The sequence below is a fragment of the Macaca fascicularis genome, chromosome 9 (assembly GCF_037993035.2).
Source record: "Macaca fascicularis isolate 582-1 chromosome 9, T2T-MFA8v1.1".
Taxonomy (NCBI): Eukaryota; Metazoa; Chordata; class Mammalia; order Primates; family Cercopithecidae; genus Macaca; species Macaca fascicularis.
In genome coordinates, this window is record NC_088383.1 from 17,643,243 (window position 1) to 17,663,555 (window position 20,313).

A 20,313-nucleotide genomic window follows, 5' to 3' on the forward strand; every position below is an offset into this window, starting at 1 on the left:
AAATGTTTGCAAAAAGCGTTTCTTGATTCTGTAACCCTGCTCCCAAAGCAACACTTGACTACTTGCAACTCAGTAAAGAGAAGTGTTGAGTTAACCTTAAAAAAGTCATTAAATAATCCTCTGGTCTTTTAACACTAACAAGAGAGCTAAAGGAAATGGGAAGAGATGAGGCGGGACTTTCCAGCTGTTCCAGGAAACCACGTGACTGCCTTCCCTTTAGACTAATATGGCTGCCAACCGAACTCTAGGCACTAATAGGCCTGTTCTGTGTCTCAGTCTTCCAATGCGTAACAATTAGCCACATCAGCCTGCTCATAACCTTCCTAACATCCTGCCATCCAAGGTCCTTGCTTCATTAATTCATTCATTCAACGTTTTCTGAGCACCTACTGTACCCCAGGGAACAAATGCAAAAATGCCCCTGCCCTCCTGGTGCTTGCATTCTAATTTCTAACAAATGGCCTCTTCAAACCGCCAGACTTGTTTAAAGAACTGCTTCTTCAATGTGTTTCTTAAAAATGATGGTATTTTGGAGTAGAAAGGCAAATAATTGCAGTTTGAGACAACAATGTGGTTCAAAGGATTGAAGAAATGAGAGGCTATGGAGGGTCTGCACAAGCAAAGATAAGGGAACTCGTGAACCTTCTGCAGTGGAACGAAGCAGTTAACAGAATCACTGGCTTGGAGGTTATTTCTGGCGGGGGACATAAACCCACTCTGGAAATAGGAACGACCTGGCAGAGGAATAGGATTAGGATTCAGCGGCCAGGAGTAGAACCCATTCCCAGCAAGAACATATTTAACAATTCCTACTAGAGACAGGATTAGGAAAGAGGCAAATTCACGACCCACAGCGGTATTAACATCTTCAAGTAGCCGTAACAACTACTTTAACTATTTGGTAAAAGTTTTTCCAGGTCAATAAAAATTTAAGGGGTTCAAAAGTAAGAGTGATACTTAGATAAAGTTATTAATAACCAACCAAGACCCAGAAAGCTTACGCAGCTAGTCGATGAGGCGCCACGGATAAGGCTCTTACTACTAATCCCATGCTTTTTCCACTACATCACGCAGGGAGCTGAGTGGGGTCATCTTTCATCAGCAGTTTCTAATATACGGGATGCTACAGCTGCAGAACACAGGATCGGGGAAGGTCAAATCTATAACAGCTCAACTCTAGTCAATGACAAATGGTTCTCAAATGATCAGAATCGGGTGCCTAGGTGCAGAGTAGTTGTCAAGAAGAGGAGAGAGGTTGTTCAGAATTGCTACACTGGGATAACTGTTATTCATGAAACCCAGAACTAAGTTCATTCATCGGCAACCTTACCTAGTTCTGGGGGCAAAACGGTGAGGCGGTTCCCCTGAATATGGAGCTCTTTAAGCTGGGTAAGCTCCCCGATTTCCTTAGGCAGCGAGATCAGGTCATTATCCCTAAGGCTGAGCTAAACAGAAGAAAACAAGGAGTTGTCAACATATTTACACATTAAAAGGTGCTCCACAGAAACTCTCATCCTCCTCCACGTCCTCTCTTCTACTAAAGCTCAGTCCCTTCCATTTATTTACAAGTGCCAGCGGATAATCAAGAAACACTATCACGAGTAGTGGTTTATTCCCACCAAACAAACCTTACTCCTGCTCAAATTGACTTGATTCTACCCCTACAAGGCTGCGGCAGTGAATTGATTTTCTAAGAATTTAGATAAATTACTTACTATCTGCAACTTTGTGAGCTTCCCAATATCTGGCGGCAGGATTTCAAAATCGTTGTCACTTAGATAGAGTGCACGCAGGGTGGCTGCAAATTAAACAGCAATATATAAACAGGGTGGCATGGAACCCAACCATTTGAGGTCTGATCAATACGAGGGAGTCAGCTTTGATTAATAACCCTGACTTGGTGAAAAGCCTTTGACATACCTAGGGCTCCCAATAATAACAAGCAGGTCAAACTTAGATTTACTGGCTTATTGTGTAGCTGGTGTGTCCAGGAAAACATCTATATCCAAGAGGACTGACTCAATTAACAACTGTGGGCACCAGCACTTTGGGCCACAGAGTTTCAGCACATTTTTAGAAAAGATTGCTGTTTTTCTCATAGATTCCTTTTGATTCACATTTATTTCTCCATTTGCATCAAAGGAAAACAAAGAACACTACTGTGCCACTTTTATGGATACCTAAGGCAAAAGGTTCTTTCAAGAGAATACAACGATGTTAAAACAGACTTTTTCCTATGTAAATAGCACTGGGTTAAAAATTAATGAAAGGTTTTCTGGTGATGGAGGCTATAACCACAGCTCATCAGTTCCATCATCTGACTAATTATTATTACTTGTTTCTACAGCCTTCAGGACAAAAATAAATGAAGACAAAGAGGCTAAAACAATGACATGAAGTTAACAGAGTAAATCCTAACTTAAGGAGAATATCAGTAGTCAGAAATTTGTTCATAATTATTACACAATGATAATACGATTCCGAACTACTGAAGGCTAAAGTTCTAAAGCATCTGTTTATCCTCAACCATAAAAGCTGAGTATAATTAGATACATGTTTTGTTTATCAGTATCTATTTTCTAGAGACAGAGTCTCGCTCTGTCACCTAGGCTGGAGTGCAGTGGGTCACTGCAGCCTCAAACCCCTGGCCTCGGGCACTCTTCCTACCTCAGCCTCCCAAGTAGCTAAGATCACAGGCGCATGCTACTACGCCTGGCTACTTTTTAAATTTTTATTTCTAGAGGCAGGGTCTCTCTATGTTGCCCAGGCTGGTCTTCAACTCCTAGCCTCAAGTGATCTTTGTAGCTCCAGCTCCCAAGAACTGGATGTTAATATAACATAACAAAAACAGTTGCTCCACTGCCCAAGAAAATATTTTATAGCTGATTTCATGTGCTTGATAAAGTCATAGAGAGACAATGTACATAAGGTAAAAAATAAAATTTAAGAGACTAGCTCAGAAAATTCAGATTTTGTGAATGCCATATAAGTTACTATTTGAAGAAATAGAACACTCATTTAAGGGAAGCAAACCTTGTCCGAAATAGTGCATAAGTTCTCAGAAGAAATCATTTTTTAATTTTCAAAAGCATCTTCAGCAAGAAATTTGTTTGCATATGGAAGAATAAAGTGTGTTCACCTGTGGCCAATAATTTCTTAATGCCTGTGTACTGGATAAATAGGTCAATAAGAGTGCTTATTAAAAGGCTGAAAATAAGAATCCTGGATGGAAAATTCAAAAATTCTGTTAGTGGTTTATTAATAAATATTTTTATAAATAATTGATTGGAATATCCTGGGCAAATATCCTACAAAGAATTAATAGCAACATGGGAAGATACTTTTTTTTTTTTTGGCATGCTATTTAAAAAGAAAGTCAAGTATCTTAACTAAATGTGAGGCTTGATCTCATTTAGATATATAATCTCTCTCAGAATGTTAATATGACATTACTAAGTCCACTTCAGCCCGATGGTGTCACATAATGATATATCAAATGCACATACTGCTGAGCTATGAAGGAATATTCAAAAGGAGTCTCTAAAGAAAAAAAAAATCTCTGTCCAATAATTTATCTTGGAGTTTGGGTCCTGGCAAATAAATTTCCCTCTTAGAACGCAAAGTACAGGGTTGAGGAGATTTATAGAACTGAAAGTTTCTTACTCAGGTAGAAGAAGTTTCCAGGAAGAGAATTTTCGCTCAAGTTGTTGTAAGTCAAGTCCAGAACCTCAAGAGCTGGCAGGGAGCCGAAGCCTCGTGGCAAAGTGTTCAGCCTGTTCATGCTGTTGCAGGGGGACAAAAATCTATGTCATGACACCAAAGACCCGTTTATACAGACCATCAAGGGCGCCTCGGTTTCATAGGGTGAAAGTGTAAGACAGTGCCATGATCCTAGAGTCACTTTCTACTTTATTTTTATTTTTTATTATTTTGAGTCAGGGGTTTGCTCTGTTGCCTAGGTGTGCCCAGGTTGTAGTGCAGTGGCACGATCTCAGCTCACTGCAGCCTCAACCTCCCCAGGCTCAAGCGATCCTTCCACTTCAGTCTCCCGAGTAACTGGGACCACAGGTGCATGCCACCACGCCCTGCTAATGTTTGTATTTTTTGCAAAAATGGGGTTTTGCCATGTTGCTCACGCTGGTCTCAAACTCCTGAGCTCAAGCAATCCTCTCACCCTGGCCTCTGAGAATGCTGGGATTATAGGTGTGAGCCACCATGCCCATCCTATTTTTTTTTTAATTAAAAAAAAGCATTTACTTAATATTTACAATGACAAATAAAGATTGTACATACTTATGGTGTACAACAATTATATATATATAATCCATCGTGGAATGGCTTAAATCACACTGTTTAACATATGCACTGCCTCACATGCTTGTCATTTTTTTTCATCCTTTTTTTTTTTTTTTTGTCTTTTGTGGTGAGAACGTACATTTGCTCTCTTAGCAATTTTCAAGTATACCACATATCGTTATTAACTGCAATCACCACGATGTATGATCCATCTCTTGAATGTACTTCTCCTGTCTAACTAAACTTTCGTGTCCTTTGGCTAACATTTCTGCAATTCCCCAATCCCTCCAGCCTGTGGTAACCATTTTATTCCGTTTCAATGAGGTTTACTTTTTTGCATTCCACATATAAGTAAGAGGGTGTGGTATGTTGTCCTACTTGGACTCATAATTTCAGTCAGAGAGCTTGTAGGTTCCTGAAACATTTGCAAATTTCTTAGTTGTCATTTTCCTCCAGCTGCGAAACTTAATCACTGTTTTACACAAAAACTCAAACCATCACAAAATATCTATCCTTGTAAAGAAAAACTTCCTTATGAAAGTGGCGATATCTCAAAATATACACATGAAGCTTTGTAGTTTTCAGACTTTTGCTTGATTTCATTTCATTTATTCCTTTTTGGAGGGAAACATCATGTTTTTGTTCTACAACTGCTAACATTGAAAATTATCTTCAATTAGAATGGTGATGGCCAGGGGATGGAGGGAGGGGAATGGAGAGGTGTTGTTTAATGGGCATAGGATTCAGGTTTGCAAGATGAGAAAATTCTGGGGATTGGTTGAACAACAATGTGAATACGCTTAACACCACTGAACTGTCTACTACAAAGACAGAATATTTTGTGTGCATTTTATCACAACTTAAGAAAAATTAAAATCATACAATTGACCCTTGAGCAACATGGGTTCGAACTGCCTGGGTCCAAGGACACAAGTATATTTTTCCTCTGCTTCTGCCACCCCTGAGACAGCAAGAACAACCCTCCTCTTCCTCTTCAGCCCACTCAGCATGAAGAGGATGAATACCTTTAAGATGATCCACTTCCATTTAAAGCACAGTAAATGCACCGCCTTTTCCTTACGACTTCCCTAATAACATTTTCTTTTCTCTAGCTTACTTTATTGTAAGAATGAAGAACAGAATACATACAGCACACAAAATATGCGTTCATCAACTATTTCTGTTTTTGGTAAGGCTTCCGGTCAACTGTAGGCTATTGGGAATTAAGATTTTTCGGAGTCAAAAGTAACGTGTGGATTTTTGACTGCATGAGTCACTGTGTTGCTCCCTCAACCCATGTGTTGCTCAAGGGTCAACTGTGTGTGAGTGTGTGGCGGGGGTGTGTGGTGTATGTGGTATTGTGTGTGGTGTTATGTGTATGTGTATTTGGGTGTTTCGTGGGGTGTGTGAGGGGTATGGTGTGTGAGGTATGTGTGTGGTGTGTGTGGGGGATATGGGCGTGGTGTGGTGTGTGTATGGGGTGTGTTTGGGGGTATGGTGGTGTGTGTGTGGGTGTGTGTACGCAGGGTGTGGTGTGGGTGTGGTGTGTGTGTGTACACGGTATGTGTGTGTGGTGTGGTTTGGGTGTGGTGTGTGTGTGGTGTGGGTGTGTGGGTGTGTACACAGTATGTGTGTGTGGTGTGGTATGGGTGTGGTGTGTGGGTGTATACACGGTATGTGTGTGTGATGTGGTATGGGTGTGGTGTGGGTGTGGTGTGGGTGTGTGGGTGTGTACACAGTATGTGTGTGTGGTGTGGTATGGGTGTGGTGTGTGGGTTTGTACACGGTATGTGTGTGTGGTGTGGCATGGGTGTGGAGTGGGTGTGTGGGTGTGTACACGGTATGTGTGTGTGGTGTGGTATGGGTGTGGTGTGGGTGTGGTGTGGGTGTGTGGGTGTGTACACGGTATGTGTGTGTGGTGTGGTATGGGTGTGGTGTGTGGGTGTGTACACAGTATGTGTGTGTGGTGTGGTATGGGTGTGGTGTGGGTGTGCTGTGGGTGTGTGGGTGTGTACACGGTATGTGTGTGTGGTGTGGTATGTGTGTGGTGTGGGTGTGGAGTGGGTGTGTGGGTGTGTACACGGTATGTGTGTGTGGTATGGTATGGGTGTGGTGTGTGTGTGGTGTGGGTGTGTACATGGTATGTGTGTGTGGTGTGGTGTGGGTGTGGTATGGGTGTGGGTGTGTGGGTGTGGTGTGGGTGTGGTGTGGGTGTGGTGTGGTATGGGTGTGGGTGTGTGGGTGTGGGTGTGTGGGTGTGTACACGGTATGTGTGTGTGGTGTGGTATGGGTGTGGTATGTGTGTGTGGTGTGGTATGGGTGTGGTATGGGTGTGGTATGTGTGTGTGGTGTGGTATGGGTGTGGGTGTGTGGGTGTGTACACGGTATATGTGTGTGGTGTGGTATGGGTGTGGTATGGGTGTGAGTGTGTGGGTGTGGTGTGGATGTGGTGTGGGTGTGGTGTGGGTGTGGTGTGTGGGTGTGTACACGGTGTGTGTGTGGTGTGGTATGGGTGTGGGTGTGTGGATGTGTACACGGTGTGTGTGTGTGGTGTGCTATGGGTGTGGTATGGGTGTGGGTGTGTGGGTGTGTACACAGTATGAGTGTGTGGTATGGTATGTGTGTGGTGTGTGTGTGGTGTGGGTGTGTACACGGTATGTGTGTGTGGTGGGGTGTGGGTGTGGTATGGGTGTGGGTGTGTGGGTGTGGTGTGGGTGTGGTGTGGTATGGGTGTGGTATGGGTGTGGGTGTGTGGGTGTGGGTGTGTACACGGTATGTGTGTGTGGTGTGGTATGGGTGTGGTATGTGTGTGTGGTGTGGTATGGGTGTGGTATGGGTGTGGTATGTGTGTGTGGTGTGGTATGGGTGTGGGTGTGTGGTGTGTACACGGTATGTGTGTGTGGTGTGGTATGTGTGTGTGGTGTGGTATGGGCGTGGTATGGGTGTGGTATGTGTGTGTGGTGTGGTATGGGTGTGGGTGTGTGGGTGTGTACACGGTATGTGTGTGTGGTGTGGTATGGGTGTGGTATGGGTGTGGGTGTGTGGGTGTGGTGTGGGTGTGGTGTGTGTGTGGTGTGGGTGTGGTGTGGGTGTGGTGTGTGGGTGTGTACACAGTGTGTGTGTGGTGTGGTATGAGTGTGGGTGTGTGGGTGTGTACACGGTGTGTGTGTGTGGTGTGGTATGGGTGTGGTATGGGTGTGGTATGGGTGTGGGTGTGTGGGTGTGTACACGGTGTGTGTGTGGTGTGGTATGGGTGTGGTATGGGTGTGGTATGGGTGTGGGTGTGTGGGTGTGTACACGGTGTGTGTGTGTGGTGTGGTATGGGTATGGTATGGGTGTGTGGTGTGGGTGTGTACACGGTATGTATGTGTGGTGTGGGTGTGGGTGTGTGGGTTTGGGTGTGTACACGGTATGTGTGTGTGGTGTGGGTGTGGGTGTGTGGGTGTGTACACGGTATGTGTGTGTGGTGTGGGTGTGTGGGTGTGGGTGTGTGGGTGTGTACACGGTGTGTGTGTGGTGTGGTATGGGTGTGGGTGTGTACACGGTGTGTGTGTGTGGTGTGGTATGGGTGTGGTATGGGTGTGGTGTGTGGTGTGGTGTGTGGTGTGGGTGTGTGGGTATGTACACGGTATGTGTGTGTGGGGGGGTGTGGGTGTGGTGTGTGTGTGGTGTGGGTGTGTACACGGTATGTGTGTGTGGTGTGGTGTGGGTGTGGGTGTGCATGTTTGTGTCTGTGTCTGTGTGTGTCTCCAATGAAGTCTAAGGGAATTTTTTCTACACTATCTTTTATCCTTTCTTCAAGCCCCTTATTTTCCTTAATGCAGTTCCCTTTGAACTTACTTAAAAGTCAATTTAAAAAAAAAACTTTAATAAAAGTTGACAGATATTGAAAGATGGAAAGGACCGTGACAATAAAAATCATTCTAGCCATCGATCCTTCTCATAACAGATCCAGCTCGGTCCAGCCCTACCAAGCGGGCCTCACCAGAAACAGCTGACAGCAGAGGGGGCAACCAAAAGGGAAACGTGGGTTCCCTCTCTCAGGCAGAAAATATCCCAGACAGACCACACCCAGCAAAACGACCTCCACGACTATCTACTGCCATGACAGCAACGACGAGCATTCTCCATGAAGTCACAATTTGTGAAGCACATTATGGCAAGTACTTCCCTTGTTCACTAAAACTACCTTGTAATACAGGCAAGATGGAGCTTGTCATTAATGCTATGTTGAGACGAAAGAGCAGCCTAAGAGAGGGTAAGGAGCAAAGACTTCAGAAGTGACTGAGGAAGGTGACATGTGTCTGGGCGCACCCTGTACCTCACAGAGGCCAAAGCCACTCCAGACCCTTGGGCTCCGATGCAAGAATTCTGAGAGGAATTGCAAGTCAAAGAGAGGACGGCAGAGAAGCACACACTAGGTGCTTCTGTCTTTAAACACTGCTCTAAGTTATCCGTTTTGAAAACTGCTGATTCCTTAGCATTTTTCTCTGCAAATAGATACACTTTTGCAGTATTAGGTAGAGGAAATCCACGGTTAGACAGGTGCAGAGGGAAGAGGCAACTCACCTGAGAGAGCGCTCCCATTCCATCTCCAGCCCAGAGCAAGCCTGGGGCCCCTCCCCCTCCTGGTGGCAAGAATCTACTGAATTTCAGGTTCCTTTTTCTTTGGAGTGACAAACCAATACCCACAACGTGTAAGGAACACAGCAGAGTCCCACGTGCAGCTGATGGCCAGAAGTAACAGTAGTAGGCACACCACCCTGGCAGGCAGAAAGGAAGCCCTTACTTAAATACTGAAACTTCAGAAGAACTGCTAGCAACAGCCCCAGCTACAAAGGGGGCAAGGAACTGCAGAGATTTCTGGCCGCCTCTCCGGACGCCAGTCCATGGGCATGGCGACCTGGTGGCATCTCTCTCTGCACAATGAAACATAGAACATGCTGGCTGTCCGCACTTCCTCCAGCAGGTGCTAACATCCATCTCCATCCATCCACATTTCCACATGTAGGAATTCCGTGCTCAGGACCTGCGCTGACACTGCTAGCAATCAAGGTTTCCATGAGAAGCCACCGTGGGGGTAGGAAAAGTATGGAGCTTTAAAGCAGAAGACAACTAGATGAGGAGTCTGACTCCAGCACTTGCTAGCTGCACGACCTTGACCAAGTTACTCAGCTTCTCTGACACCCAATTTCCTCAACTATAAAATGAGGCTGACAACACCTTGAGGGCAGGATCGCTGGGAGCATGAGAGAGAAAATATCTGAAGCACCCAACACCCGATCCACGGCTCACACGTGGCTTCTCAGGGAATGCGAGCTGTTGCTAGAATTATTTTTCAGAAAGGTTTGAGAGAAAATGTTGAATCAGCCCTAAGTGAGCAAGCTCACCTCATGAAATTCCACTTTGGATGGTCTCAACTGTCAAGTGTGGTTTTCTATTTGTGCCACACTTGCTTAATCTCAGGTGACTTCAGGTGTTTCAACATAAAGCTTCGCAGCGCTCAGCTATGCCAAGTGGTATCAATTCTTTTGTTTGCATGGAAAGATTTTTCAAATGCGTGTTGGAAGTGGGCAAATGCCTGCATATGGTGGAGAAATTTATAAAATCAGGGGGGTCTCAGGCTATTCAGCATCTTTCTTCCTTTTCTTCTAAAGCCCCGGAAAGGTCTGTACTAACACCTCCTTTTCAGAGCAGTTTCTTCTCTGCAGGTTGTCCTGAGCACCTCCAGCTTCAATAAAACCTTCTTGTCTCAAGGCACTAATTTTTCTCACCTCCACAGTGACCAACTCACACTTATCACAAATAAAAATTTAAAAAAAAAAAACAGGCTGAGCCCAGTGGCTCACGTCTGTAATCCCAGCACTTTGGGAGTCCAACACAGGCAGATTGCTTGAGCTCAGGAGCTCGAGACCAGCCTGAACAACATGGCAAAAACCCATCTATACAAAAAAAAAAAACTACAAAAATTAGCCAGGCATGGTGGCACGTACCTGTGGTCCCAGCTACTCAGGAGGCTGAGGTGGGAGGATCACTTTAGCCCAGGAGGCGCAGGTTGCAGTGAGCAGAGATCATGCCACTGCACTCCAGCCTGGGTGACAGAACGAGACCTTGTCTCAAAAAATGAACAAATAATCCAAATCCATAAATACCCAGCATGGGACTTAATAAAAACTTCTACGTATTCATGAGACAAGCTCTAGCAACAAACGAGGTCAAACGTTATTCCCAAATAGTTGGGCATGGTGGTCCTGCAGTGAAGTTATCCTAGAAATAATCATCTACATGGGAACCTACGTGGCTTCACATTTTTGGGAAAATAACTCTATGAAATAAATAAACCGAACTTAGAACAGAACTAAACTTTCTTTTATTTATTCAGGTGGCCTAAAATTTTCTCATGTCTTACAATCATCAGAATAAACTTCAAATACTGTAAAAACTTTGAAAGCAAATTCTGATGGAGGGTGCCTTCTGGATCACACATACAAGTGGCTTCCCAGCTCCGTTTTGTGATCTCCTGTGTGTATGCTTTCACCCTGGCTCCTTAGAATAAGGAGTCCTCCCTATAACTTGCCTTACTGTGTGAGTATAATTCTATATGCCATTTGAGGACAGAAGTATCCTTTAGTGAAACCCATCTTAGCTCCTTTCTCAAAGAACTGGGAGTTTTGTTCAAACTTTGACAACTCCATCTATGTAGCTACGTAATTAAATACAAAAAGCTTTACACAATCAATACAGCACCGACAGCCAAAAATGCAAACAACTCCAAAGAGAACAAGAAGGCAACTAAGATGCACTCATTGAAAAAGAAAAGTTTAGGGCCGGGCATGGTGGCTCATGCCTGTAATCCCAGCACTTTGGGAGGCCGAGGCGGGCGGATCACCTGAGATCAGGAGTTCGAGACCAGCCTGATCAACATGGTGAAATGCAGTCTCTACTAAAAATACAAAAGTAGCTGTGCGTGGTTGGGTATGCCTGTAATCCCAGCTACTCGGGAGGCTGAAGCAGAAGAATCGTTTGAACCCAGGAGGTGGAGGTTGCAGTGAGTCAAGATCGTGCCATTGCACTGGAGCCTGGGCAACAAGACCGAAACTCCATCTCCAAAAAAGAAAAGAAAGAAAAAGAAAAGTGTACGACTCTGTCCTATGGTGCCTCAAACCAAAATGTTATTAGGAAAGTCAAAAAAGAACAAAATCTGAGCTTATTATTTTATTCCCAAATCTGTCTCCATCCATTATATTTTTCAGCCGCCCAACACAGAAATATAGGTATCATTCCATCCCATCAGTTACTGTCTGTCAACATTACCGCCTGTACATTTTTCATATAAAATCCCCCCCTGCCTCCACTGCCACTGTCCTAGTTCACATGGGACATGAAGCTCATGTTCTTACTGGTCTCCTAACCTCTAGTTTAACTCCCTCCACCCTCTTCTCCATACTGATCTTTCACAGGAAAATCTGACCATATCTTCTATCTGCTACTCTGCTATGCAAATTTCTCAATGGTCAGTATAAAATTGGAGCTCGTTTATTTATGTATATATTTATTTTTGAGATGGAGTCTCACTCTGTCGCCTAGGCTGGAGTGCAGCGGTGCAATCTCAGTTCACTGAAACCTCTGCCTCCTGGGTTCAAACGATTCTCCTGCCTCAGCCTCCCAGGTGGAGTAGCTGGGATCACAGGCATGTGCCACCACTCTTAGTTAATTTTTGTATTTTTAGTAGAGATGAGTTTTCACCATGTTGACCAGGCTGTTCTCCAACTCCTGGCCTCAGATGACCTGCCAGCCTCAGTTTCTCAAAGTTCTGGGACTACAGGCATGAGCCACCGCGCCCGAGACTTGCTTATTTAGCACAGAGCCCTTTCCTTAGCACTTTTGACTCCCTGTCATTATTATAAACATTTATTTGCTTATAGTTGGTTTCCCCAACTGTAATGGAAGCTCCATCAGGGCTGGATAGCCAGTAACTAGGACAATGCCTGGTACATGGTTGGGAACTTGGTAAATCCTCATTCACTGAACAGCAGACATCCAGGATTCCCTGTCTAGCCTGACCTCTGACCTTACCGCCGCCTGCCTCACACTTTACACTCAACAGCGCCAAAAACTGACAATTCCCAGGCCCCAGGCAGGCAGTGCTGTGAGCGTTTAAATATGTCATTCTCAGCCGGGCGCGGTGGCTCATGCCTGTAATCCCAGCACTTTGGGAGGCCGAGGCGGGCGGATCACAAGGTCGGGAGATGAAGACCATCCTGGCTAACACGGTGAAACCCCGTCTCTACTAAAAATATAAAAAAATTAGCTGGGCGTGGTGGCGGGCGGCTGCAGTCCCAGCTACTTGGGAGGCTGAGGCAAGAGAATTGCTTGAACCTGGTAGGCGGAGGCTGCAGTGAGCCAAGATCGCGTCACTGCATTCCAGCCTTGGCGACAGAGTGAAACGCCATCTCGAAAAAAAAAAAAATACCATTCGCTCAATCTGAGACACCTTCCTTCGACTTTTAAGTCTGAGAAATTCTCACGCATCGAGTGTCGGCTCCCGTGCTACCTGCTGTGTTCCTGCTCCTGAGAATCTCACCTGCGGACTAAAGTACTCCCCGTCTTGCTGCTCCCCCTGCCGGTCCACAGTCGCCAGCACATCTGTGACCTCGCTGGTCTGTTCCTGTTTATAGCCAGTCTTGCCCTAGTAGGTAAGGTCAGGGACCATGACCTTCACCTTGGCTCCCCGGTACTAGCAAGATTCCTTACATAGAATAGTCACTTACATAGTCATGGAATTAATGAAAAAGTAAATAAGACAATTATGATCATAACAATAGCTAACTAATACTAGGTACTTCTCAGTATGTGCCAAGCACTGTTCCCAGTGATTGAGATTTTATATATATACTATGTATACATATATATATTTAATAAATGAACAAATTAACAGTAAGAGTATACATCTATATGTAGTTTTAGCTTCTTTCTCACATACAAATTAAAGATCAGGATAGAATAGTCTGTAAAACCAAGATATAAATGGAGAATCGTTTCATTTCTGCTTTGCCAGATGGGTATACAGGCTCCAAATTTGTAGGGAGAAAAAAAAAACCCATCTCATCTAAAGTGATGTTTCTCCCTCCTTTTAACTTCACTTTCCCTCAGACATAAGAATAGAGGCTGCCCATGGATCTTACAAAGTTGGTCCCTAAGCCCAAGTGAACTTCAAAATAATGTGTCTGACCAAACTCTTTGTGGAAAGAATAAACTAAAAATCACTCCATGAATGAGATTTTTTTCATGACTGCTCCCTATTAAATTGGCAAATATGGCTAGACACAGTGGCTCATGCCTGTAATCCCAGCGCTTTGGGAGGCCGAGGCAGGCAGATCACGAGGTCAAGACATTGAGACCATCCTGGCCAACATGGTGAAACACCGTCTCCACTAAAAATACAAAAATTAGCTGGGCATGGTGGCGTGTGCCTGTAGTCCCAGCTACTCAGGAGGCTGAGGCAGGAGACTCGCTTGAACCCAGGAGGTGGAGGTTGTAGCGAGCTAAGATCGCTTGACGACACAGCAAGACTCTGCCTCAAAAAAAAAAAAAAGCTGGCAAATACCTGGCCAGCATCTATTGCCACTCCATGTCAATCACTAACTTAACCAGAGCATTTAGTGGCTACAATTTAATGAATATATGACTTTGCACAGAGACTGAAGCATGAATGGTCAGTTTCATCTGATGGCTGCACCAATGAAGATGGAATTCTGATGCCACAGTTCTGGTTGGGGTCTATGGATGTATTCGTCTGTTCTCCCATTGCTATAAGGGAATGCCTGAGGCCAGGCAACTTACAAAAAAAGAGGTTTAACTGACTCATGGTTCTACTGGCTGTATAGGAAGCATGGCAGCAGCTGCTTGTGGGGAAACCTCAGGGAGCTTTTACTCATGGTAGAAGGCAACGCAGGAGCATGTATATTACATGGCAGGAGCAGGAGAGCATGGGGGGGGGAGGTGCTACACACTTTTAAACAACCAGATCTCACAATAACTCACTCACTATCATAAGGACAGTACCAAGAGGGGATGGTGCTAACCCATTCACGAGAGCTCCGCCCCCATGATCTAATCACCTCCCACCAGGCCCCACTTCCAACACTAGGGATTACAATTCCACATGAGATTTGGTGGAGACACAGACCCAAACCATATCAATGGAGTCTGAAGGAGCATTTAGACCCAGAACCATGGGGTTCTCTTCCCAGCTTGGCCACGAACCTCAGAGGGGACCAGAAGCCAGGCCCTTAGCCCCTTTGAAAAGGCTTAGCTTCCTCTGTGTACAATGAAAGCACTAAAACCTGCCCTCCCTACCTCACAAATGTTGAGAGGGTCAAGTGCTGCAAAGTAATACACAAAAACAGGTTATCATTATTATTATTTACTGCTCCCTGGTTCTGCAACCTCAGCTGAATCAAAACTCCTCTCCTCACCTTTGCATAAACAAAGACAGAGGATTTTCACCTCTCAGCTACAGAGAATTGCAAAAATGAATGAAGCATCATTAGGGAAAATATTCTTCCCTCCAAGGCACAAAGGTGCTTTGTAAACTATTCCTATTTAACGCGGAGAGAAAAAAAAAAAATCAACCATATTACCATTTGTCTGCCAGTTCATGCAATGCAAATAAGTCCCTTCTCGGTCAACAGAACTGAGATAAAATTTTACTGGACACAAAATACAGTAAAAATTTAACTTCCTTATTGTGCCAACAATTAGCTTCTCAATTAGCTCTCAAATACTCACTGATGTAGGCCACCGAAAGGATGTATTAAAACAATAAAATTTGTTTAAGACCCAAAACATAAAAAGAAATTAGAGATCCATTTCTATGCAATAATATAAAAATAATTCCTCCCCTGGCCCTACCCGGCACACCCCTTCCACTCTCTCCCTCTCCGCCTCTTCCCTCCACTGATACTCACCCGAGGTTCAGGTGTTTGAGTTTCTGAAGGCTGCTGATCTGTGTGGGCAGCTCTTCGATCTGGTTATTAAAAAAGTTGAGCACTTCCAAATTCTTCAGTTCTGCGATGTTGGGTGGCACCGCTATGGAAACAAAAATGCTGAGTGTGAATCTGGGGACGGAACTCCTAGAAAGGGACGGCAGCGGCACGTTTTGTTTTTCTTTCAAAGCAAAGAAAGATTATAACTCCAAAAGGACCATCAAATTCACCTACCGGTCTTATTTATTTTGTACAGGTTTTTCATAAGCAGTAGCTCACTTCTGAGTGGCCGCTGAAATGCTTCTTTGTATCTGATTAGCTAAGTGCCTGGCATAGTTTGTTTCAGATGGACAATGACGGGGGCAACAGAGCCAAGATGCACAAAAGAGAATTTCTGTACCATAAACAGCCTATAAAAATACTGTGAAGCATACATACTTATGGTTGTCACATAGGATCTTATAAGTGCAACTGTTGTTTTTTTTTTTCCTTTCAGTTTTCTTGCATTGCCACCAGAAGTAAGATGGCGACCTCCAAATCCTTTCTGGGGTGGGGTACATTGAAGTTGCTTAAATAACCCAGTATCTGAAGGGCTGTCCTCTTAACATTGCATTAATAACAATATAAGCTCAATTTTAAATGATGAAATATTCGACCTCCCTAGTTTCTGATTTTGGCCTCTGGAGTAATGTATCTTGATCAATAACACACACACACATACAGATACACACATACATACACATACACACACACAAAGGTTACATCAGATTAGCAACAGATCGATACAGTGGTATTATATAGAAATACAAAAAGTCAACTCAGTAGCATGCTATGAATTCTAGTATGCAGATCCAAGATGAAAATCAGCCACTAGGGATCTGAAAGGTTCCTCCTTCCCTAGCATATATACACTTGAAAATACAAATGTCAAAGCCAAAGGCATCTTCATCTCAAAAGCACAAACTACAAATTGGTAGCAGAAGGAGTTTCCATAGACTGTTAATTCATCTATCCCATTTGCTATTCAGTCTTTCCAGAAACATTTCTGTGGGTGATAAGCTTGGCCATGGTTCACATAAACTCTGATACCAAGACTATCCAGGTAACTAAGAACATGAACAGGGGCCTGGAGCCCAGCCCAAGAAAGTGTGATGTCCCTTATCAGTCAGTTGACTTCCTATCCCCATCTGCTTCCTCCAGGGGTGCCCCAGGAGGCCGGGAAACTAACCTGCTTCCTGCAGTCAGACCTAAACTCAGACCCAGGAGCACCCGTGATTTGAACCACCACAAAGGTGTGTGTAAAATGCCAAATGTACATTTAAAATACTTAAGCAGTTAGCCATTTCAAGAAGACTAGTTGATAACTCCCAGGGGAATAAAAGTATAAGGACAGGCACTTTGCTTATTTCTGAAATGTCTAAGGTATCGCCGGCTACTCTTTTAGAGGTAAGGCTTGGTGAAAGGCAAAAGAGATGCTTTCACTGGAAGAAGGGACTGTGAAGAATACAGATTACTCTGAACTAGGGCACATGGGCAGGGAGCAGTGGTCTAGTGAGCAGCCCCTGGGTGAGCTCCTGAAGTGGCTGTTGAGAAAAGAACAGGTTTTCATCAGGTAATCTAGACAGCTCGAAGTTCCTCCAGAACCCTCCCTCTTAGATACCTGCAGGAATGCAAACGAACCCTACCTGTACAATGTGGCTGCAAATGTACATTCTTTCTTAGGTGCACAGTCCATGGAACACTTCTGTGCAAATGAATGGTATTCACTGTGTGTAAGCAATTACCAAGAAAATCACTGGGGCCAGGGGCAGTGGCTCACACCTGTAACCCAGCACTTTAGGAGGCCGAGGTGGGTGGATTACCTGAGGTCAGAAGTTCAAGACTAGCCTGACCAACATGGTGAAACTCCAACTCTACTAAAAATACAAAAATTAGCTGAGCATGGTGGCAGACGCCTGTAATCCCAGCTACTCGGGAAGCTGAGGCAGGAGAATCGCTTGAACCTGGGAGGCAGAGGTTGCAGTGAGCCAAGATCATGCCATTACACTCCAGCCTAGGTGACAAGAGTGAAACTCTATCTAGAGAAGAGAAGAGAAGACTGGCCTGGCGCAGTAGCTCACTCCTGTAATCCCAGCACTTTGGGAGGCTGAGGCAGGAGGATCACCTGAGGTCAGGAGTTTGAGACCAGCCTGGCCGACATGGTGAAACCCCATCTCTACAATAAATAAATAAATAAATAAATAATTAGCTGGGCATGGTGGCGCACGCCTGTAGTCACAGCTACTCGGGAAGCTCAGGCAGGAGAATCGCTTGAACCTGGGAGGCAGAGGTTGCAGTGAGCTGAGATCACGCCATTACACTCCAGCCTGGGCAACAACAGTGAAACTCTATGTCAAAAAAAAAAAAAAGAAAAGAAAAGAAAATCACCAGGCTGTGCCTTCTGGGTCACTGGGATGTCACCTTCTCCCCCGAGATCATGAAGTATATACAGTACAGCTGCCCATAGACCTCATCCCTCCCCTGTCCACCCTCCAGCTACCACTAAGCCTTCATCTGATTAGTTCAAAGACCACATTCATCTGATTAGTTTGAAGAGCAATAACGGAAGTTAGTGAAACCAGGAGAAAATGATGATCTCAATTTAGCCACAAACCAAGAATAATGCAGCCAGAATTACTGCTGTCTTCCCGAAGTTACTCTGCCAATGCAATTAAATGCTGGTCTAAAGGTATCGCCTTTTTGACAAGATGAGAGATTATTTCACTCTCTTTGCTAAATCAGTCCAATTTAAAACCACAAATTATGCTAAATGTGATTTAGGGCTTTGTTTTGTGAACGCAAACAATAACCCCATATTCAATTTACAAAACCTCTCCCAGCCTTTGGTGAGCATGTGAATTTTTTGTTTAACACTCCATTCAAGCTAGGTGAGGAAAAAAAATAATACACAGCTAATAATTTCCCTAAATATACAGAAATTTTTTTAACCGCCAGCCACAGTGAAAATCTAAAGAAATTAACATGCAGACCCTTCTGGATGGGATAGTATTCACTCTTTGAACCAATATTTAGAGAATGCTGATTAGGTGCACAGTGCCATACTTTGCACACACAGCATCTCAATACTCCGGGGATAAAGTAGGAGAGGCATGTTATTTAAACAAAGTAAGTTACAAAAGACACAGTATCAAAGTCAATCAACTGAAACAGGCCTAGTGCTTGGAAAATAAACTACTCGCAACCAAACTCTCCAGAAAAAATAACCCAGTTAGCAATACGAATTGTGCCATGACGAAATCCTATACATACAGGGCGGGAACAATTTTAGCTATTCCAAAAAGACCACTGCAATATTTTACCAATATATTCTATTGGAATTTTCTAGATATCTACAGGACGCATGAGCAAGAAGCATTTTAAAACCTAACAGTGTGCATCAGTATATTTCTTATGTCTTTGAAACGACCCTTTTTCATCAATCTGTCCAGCTTCTGATCTATGACCCCAGCTGACCTATGACACCAAAGGAACTAAAGAGTAACATGGTCCCTGACCCTACAGTGCTGTGTGTGCCCTCACTCAACTCATAACCTCTCTGGGCCTCCATAAAATAAGAAGGCTGGATTATGACCATTTCCCAGGTCTCTTCCACCTCGTGTTAACATTCTAGGATTCTAAGAGGAGATGGATTATGATAATCAATGATACGGCTTTAAATAATTCAACAAATGGGGCCCTCAATTAGGAAGCTTAGTCATGTAGAACTTTGCTTCTGACAGAGAATTGAGTATCATTTTCTGCCTAGCCAAAGATGGTTGCTTTAATTTTGAGACTTCAGTTGCTAGGTTTGGGGAACAGTCCCAAAGAACTCAGATATCCCCTGGCTCCTCAATGTCACATTTCGCTCTAGCCGCAGGATCACAGGATTGCTGGGGACGCTCTCGTCCCAGAGCCTCTGCTGGTGTTTTGGAAAGGTGACGAGGATGTGGTCACATCACCCCAGAGACTAATCTCAAAGTTTCTTCTGGGCTTTGCAGCAGTTCCGCCTAACACACCCGCCATGACCTTTTTTCCTCCAGGTCCTCCCAAACTGAAGAACCCGAATGTGATTCGAGAGTTTTGTCCATCTCATGTGCGAGCCCAGACTTGACAATTCACCACCCCTGTCTCCACCAGCACAGTTTCTGGAAGGTTCCACAAGCAGCCCAAAGTGCCCAAAGGGCTCATTCACTTCTCCTTGGCCGGAAGCACCTCCACTTTGCGGGACAGGCTGGAGAAACCAAAGTCCATCTGTGCGAAATACTGACACCCCTTCCTGAGCAACAGCTTTACTCCTAAAAGGACATATATCTACTGTCATCAGTTATATGTGCAACAGGCATGAGCCACCCAGCACTGCACCGTTGATGCATATTCACAAAATCAACCATCAATCAGCTCAAGAATAGGCTTCCCCCAACCGGCCAGCAGCCCGCAAACTGTCTCCCCTCCACAGGAAGAATCAAGATCACCTGTGTTGTAACAATCGCAGTTTCAATCCTGTTGAATTGAATAAGGAAGATTCTGCTCTATGATCTACAATTAATAATTCCACAACTAACAACTTAAAGCATTTTAGGAGTTTACACAATAATAATTAGCCGGGTATGCTCTGGGGCTGGGCTATCTGATGGACAGCCACTAGCTATATGCAGCTGTTTGAATTTAAACTTAGATTAATCAAAATTAAATAAAATGATGAATGCTACTGTTGGTCACAGCAGCCCCATTTCAAGAGCTCGGCGGCCACATGTGGTGGCTGGTGGCTCCACTACTGCACGGCAGGGATACTGACTGTTTCCATCACTGCAGAACGTTCTACTACACAGCCCTGCCCGATGGCAGTGGCTCTCGAACCAGAGAGACACCAGAATCACCGGAGGGCTTGGTAAAACACAGATGGAGGGGTATCCCGGAGTTTCTGATTCAGTAGGTCTGGGGTAAAGCCTGAGACTCTGAATTTCCAACAACTTCCCAGGGGATGCCGATG

The 20,313-nt window shown here is 44.4% G+C and overlaps 1 protein-coding gene across 5 annotated transcripts in view; it reads right to left on the minus strand.

Annotated features, from left to right (window-relative positions):
- The window catches only part of RSU1 (Ras suppressor protein 1), a 237,044-nt gene that overhangs the window by 170,196 nt on the left and 46,535 nt on the right, over window positions 1-20,313 (minus strand). For all 5 annotated transcript variants that reach the window (XR_006700803.3, XM_005564723.4, XM_045399633.2 and 2 more), the window contains 4 exons: window positions 15,267-15,387; window positions 3,664-3,782; window positions 1,716-1,798; window positions 1,331-1,445 (listed from right to left, as the gene is read on the minus strand). Coding sequence is in view for 4 of the 5 variants with exons in the window: in XM_005564723.4 (XP_005564780.1) it covers window positions 1,331-1,445; window positions 1,716-1,798; window positions 3,664-3,782; window positions 15,267-15,387 (438 nt within the window). In the remaining variant the exon portion in view is untranslated. The remainder of the gene's footprint in view (window positions 1-1,330; window positions 1,446-1,715; window positions 1,799-3,663; window positions 3,783-15,266; window positions 15,388-20,313) is intronic.